The sequence below is a fragment of the Silene latifolia genome, chromosome 9, assembly GCF_048544455.1.
Source record: "Silene latifolia isolate original U9 population chromosome 9, ASM4854445v1, whole genome shotgun sequence".
Lineage (NCBI taxonomy): Eukaryota > Viridiplantae > Streptophyta > Magnoliopsida > Caryophyllales > Caryophyllaceae > Silene > Silene latifolia.
This window is the reverse complement of record NC_133534.1, coordinates 208,722,480-208,727,844: the sequence shown is the minus strand read 5'-3', so window position 1 is coordinate 208,727,844 and position 5,365 is coordinate 208,722,480. Positions and strand designations below refer to the sequence as shown.

The window sequence follows — 5,365 nt, the reverse complement described above, 5'->3', positions numbered from 1 at the left end:
TAATACCCAAGTTGTATTTGAAGCATAATTTATGTCTATCATAAAAGATTCAGTTGAGAAATTACATGTCGGCTTCACAATGCCAGCTTTTATGTCATCCAGGTACTTTGTACAATTACGTCTCCAATGTCCCTTGTTATTACAATAATTACAAGTATCTTTAAGAGGATTACCCTTTATAGGTTTTGGCTTGGTAGAGTAATTCGCAATTGCTTTACCTTTGCCCTCCACCTGAACGGGCTTCTTGTCTGCGTTCCTCTTAAACTGCTTCTTCCCCTTCACGTTAATCGCAAGCACATCTTTCCTTGTACTCCCTCTCAATCCCATGTCCTTCTCTGCTTGTACAAGCAGAGAATGGAGCTCATGTCAACTCTTTCTCATGTTTGTCATATTATAATTTACCCTAAATTGGGTAAATCATTTGACGTGCGAGAGAGAGTGGAGCACTCGGTCCACCACAAGTTCGTCGGGGATCTTGCATCCCAACCCCTCTAAATTTTCCACGTACTCAATCATTTTAAGTACGTGTGAACTTACAGGTTGACCATCTTTGAGGTTAGCCTCAAAGAAACGAACATCGGTGTCATACTGAATTATTCTCGGGGCTTGAGAAAACATAGTAGAAAGCCTCGAGAATACTTCATGTGCATCGCGAAACTTGACACATTGCCTTTGTAAAGCAGGATCCATTAAAAAAATCAAAACATTTTTTATTGCAGCGGATTCCTTTTGATAATTTGAAAAAGCCTCCCTTACATCGGCAGTGGCCCTAGTACTAGGCGAAGGGGGAGAATGAACGACAAGGTAGCGTAATTTGCGATTAGCTGCGACAGCTAATCGAAGTTGTTCCTCCCAATCTTTAAAATTACTACCGTCGGCTTTTAAAACATATTTGTCCATAAAAGAACGTAGCCATGAATCTCTAACTATGGTGACGGTTTCACTAGTAGAAGTCATCGTGGTTACTACAAAGGAAATAAAGGAAAGATTAACATTTATCGTCTGGAAATATTTAACTTGTGAAACTATTTAACAAGTTCCCATTTATATAATGATCTCCCACTGAATTATATAAATGATTCCAAGATCCAATTTTATATAAACACGGGCACGGTGGACCGATTCAACCCACATTTATATAAATTTGGTGAGTCAACAACTTTGACTGATTCTACTACTAGAACTCTTGGTTGACGGATTTTCTTAAAATCTATCTTTTAGCCCCAGAATAAATATGGGCACGGTGGACCGATTCAACCCATATTTATCCCGTTGAGTCCAACCAATTTTCACGCGTAATAACTTTTATTACCCTACTTACCCAACGTAAAAAGAGTGTACCTCGGTGATCCGAACCTACCTCTAATGAAGAAGGGATTCATAGGTGCTATTATTTGGTAAGGCTTAATCTCAATTTTAAACAAATGTGAGAGATCTTATCAATTTAATTGTCTATCACTTTTAAGTGAACTAAATTGGTGAATGCTAGACAATTAAATCGATAACAACAAAAATAAAACATGTAGTGACGATTTGGCATGAATGCATAAATGAATTAAAACAAACAAGTCCTAATATGGCCACCTAGTTAATCTAATTAACTAAAATTATTACACTTCGGAAACCAACTCCTTGGTCCCTTGAGTCTTCATAAATTGGCCTCCTTCTTTAGGATTTCGGAACGCCTTTCCGAAAACACCGTCTTCATGAAAACTCCGTCTTTAGATGCTTCATCTAATTACTAATAATTAAATTAAATAACAATACCCTATTATACAATTTGTAATAAAATTAAAATAAAAACTATTAATTAATTACAAATTAGGCGATACGAAATCGCAATTAATTACAAAACAAGTCGTTATTCCCTTACATTACGGGAAATACCAACTTCTACCTATGGCCATATTAGGAAAAATTACATTATTATAATGCAAAAAAAAAACATTCATCCAAATGAATAATAAAATGCATTATGGAAAATGACATGCCAAATCGTCTAACTTACCAACAACGATCATTTGAGCTTGCTTTGATGGAATTTTTACCAATAAAAATTCATAATCACTTCTTAAAACAATTTTAAGACATACTCATCATACTAATCTGGTCATATATAAAAATAATCATTCTCAACAATTATCTTGAATTTATATGGGAATTAAAACACAATTATGACAAAAACTGATATAATAATTCACAATTATCATACAAAAATTCCATTTAATTTAAAAATTTATGGAAAAATAAATTTCAAAGCCATGAAAATTCTGGTCTTACATCAAAAATTCCATGCAAGTGAAAATTTTTGTTTTTAAAATTTATTTAAAACGATTTCACAATTTAATCGGTAAAGCGACAATTTTTACGATTTAATTCTAAATACAACCATAAAAATTAAAATGACTTAAAATAAAATTTTGTACATTTTGGAACAATTTCAAGGAGCTAAAAATTCAAAAATTTCGAGCCAAAAAATTAAATTAATATTTATTTGCAAAATGACCAATATTTACCAATTTTTTATCAAATAAAAATTAATAGACAACCTAAATTAATCACATTAAATTAAAGTATCTACTTATCTCATAAATAGAACATGCAAGTGGTTATTTCTAAATAAACATGCATAAAATTAACATGCAACCAAATTTAATTAACTCTTAATTAATTTTAATGCATTTTTACTCAATTTTATGCCATTTTAAGTTATAAAAAGTGGGAAAATTTAACAAAAATAAAATTTTCGTCCCATATCATCTTAAGACCAGATTATTTACATGCAAGACCATATTATGTGATAAAACTAATTTTAGTAACATAATATCAATTTTATTAATTTATCTCATAAATTACTAAAATCCTCTTAAAACAACATGCATGTATTTAACAATGCTCTGATACCACTTGTTAGTTATTTAGACCAAATTAATACTCATCTTATGATATTAAAATTAAAAATTAATTTAAAGTGGTCTAAATCTACATGCATGCAAATAAAAGTATAAAAGATGGTATTAAACCATCTTAAGACAAAAGTTCCTTACATTGTATAAGGCAAGTAAGGGCACTACAAAGGTCTCCTACCTTTGTAGTTCTTGAGCTATATGAATGTGGATGATCCTCCAAAGACACCAAAATTACCAAAATAGGTAATCTCCTAAGGTGGCACCCAAGATAAGCCCAAAATACTACTAAAATTAATAACTAGTTAATAGTAGTAGTAACTTTGTTATATGTATATTTGATGTACTAATTAATATTATTACCTTGATAATATTATTAGTTTACTTTTATATGTGTTTATTGTAAAAGGATAAACAAAATAAGAAGAAAAATATGGTCTTTTGATGGTGTATATGAACCATCCACAACAAGCACACAAAGACCAATTTTTCTTCAAATTTCCAACCTAAGAAATGATGGAATGACTTAGGTATATATAGGCATGCAAATGTATACAATTCACATACAAATGCTAGTGGGAAATGCCTACCTTTTCCACTCACAATGAGTGTATAAGTAGTGTATAAAAATCTGTCCAAATGGTTCCCTTCGGGTCCATTTCGATTTTCGACATTTGCCCCACAAATGCTTATAAGTCTTATATTTAATTATCTGACATAATTAAATATTAATTTGATTATTTAACACTTAAATAATATAAATTAACTACCAATGATTACTTAACTATTAAGTAATCATGAAACCATTTTATCAACATATATTGTGTCAATACTACCCCATTTAGCTAATTTTACAACCTCTTGTAAATTAAAATAGCTAATTATCTTTACCTCAACACTTATACATATATCGTATAAATTTAATTAATTAACAATTAATTAATAAATTTTAATTTTAATTTATTAATTAATTATCACATAATTAAATAATAAATCCTCTTGGCCCGAGTTCATAACCCGTCATCAAATAATACATTCACACGACTTATTAAAAGTCAATTAATACAAGGAATTAATTATATCATATCTCATACAAATAATTAATTTATCCAATTTGGGCATCATACTATAGGTGTGACCTAAAGGGATCAGCTGATCACCGCCGTCACACGACAGTAATATCAAACTCTAGTCAGCCAATCATTACCGATTAACGATGACCAGCTGACAAATAAATAAATAAATCCCTGATATTCCTTTTACGAGATTTATTATGTAAACGCACTTATTGTGGAGGACACTACTCCAACATTATCAAAGTACGTGTCCTAATAAAAGAGTCGTGACCTTGAGAGAGGCGGTTGAGTGTAGGGATGAGTTGTTGGCCGAGGAAGAACAGTTGGGTGAACTGTTTAATCTAAATGAACGTGAGGAAGAGGACGAGTTAGTATAGGATTATGAGGCACCTATTTACGACACAAATCTGGTTTTGCGAACCTTGCAAGTAAAGACTATACCTACTGATTCGGAGCAACGAAATCAATTGTTTCATACCAAGTGTCGGGTAAATGATAAGTGGTGTAGTCTAATTATCGATGGGGGTAGTTGTACCAACATGGCCTCTCCTGAAATGGTGTCGAAATTGGGTCTTGTGACTACTAAACACCCACACCCATATGCATTACATTGGCTAGATGATGGCAGCAGCGTTAAAGTGACAAAACAGGCCCGGATTGGCTTGGTTATGGGTTCCTATGTCGATGAGGAGTTATGTGACGTTATTCCCATGGATGCTTGTCATATTTTGTTGGGACGACCATGGCAATATGATCGGGATGTGTTGCATAGAGGGAGGAGTAACGAGTATGAGTTGAAGGATAAGGGGAAACGAATTGTGCTTAAACCCATGTCACCACAAGTTGTCCGTGCTTTAGGTTCAAAACCGAAAGCAAAGGCCTATGCTACTATGTTGGTTAGAGAACGGGATGTGGAGCGTACTATTGATCATGGAGAGCAAGTTTATTTACTTGTTGCTAAAGAAAATTCGAGTGCCAATGTTGTTTTGTAGGAACATAACCTAATTGACGATTTGCTTGAAGAGTTTGGGGATGTGTTTCCCAATGACTTACCCGCTGGTTTGCCTCCTATTCGAGGCATTGAACATCAAATTGACCTTGTTCCGGGCTCAACTCTTCCAAACAAGGCTGCTTATCGATGTAATCCGTAAGAAACAAAAGAACTCCAAAGGCAAATTGATGAGTTGATGGAGAGGGGTTATGTGAGTGAAAGTATGAGTCCTTGTGCTGTTCCGGTGTTACTCGTGCCAAAGAAAGATGGTTCATGGCGTATGTGTGTTGATAGCCGTGCTGTAAACAATATAACCATCAAATATCGCTTTCCAATCCCGAGACTTGATGATATGCTCGATGAACTTCATGGCTCGGTGATTTTCTCAAAGA

At 33.3% G+C, this 5,365-nt stretch overlaps 1 protein-coding gene across 1 annotated transcript; it reads left to right on the top strand.

Annotated features, from left to right (window-relative positions):
• Positions 1-4,521: 4,521 nt before the first annotated feature.
• LOC141602163 (uncharacterized) lies at positions 4,522-5,133 on the top strand. Its single transcript, XM_074422469.1, has 2 exons — positions 4,522-4,923; positions 4,975-5,133. Exons 1-2 carry the CDS (start codon positions 4,522-4,524, stop codon positions 5,131-5,133), a joined length of 561 nt encoding a protein of 186 aa, XP_074278570.1.
• The last annotated feature ends 232 nt before the right edge of the window (positions 5,134-5,365 follow it).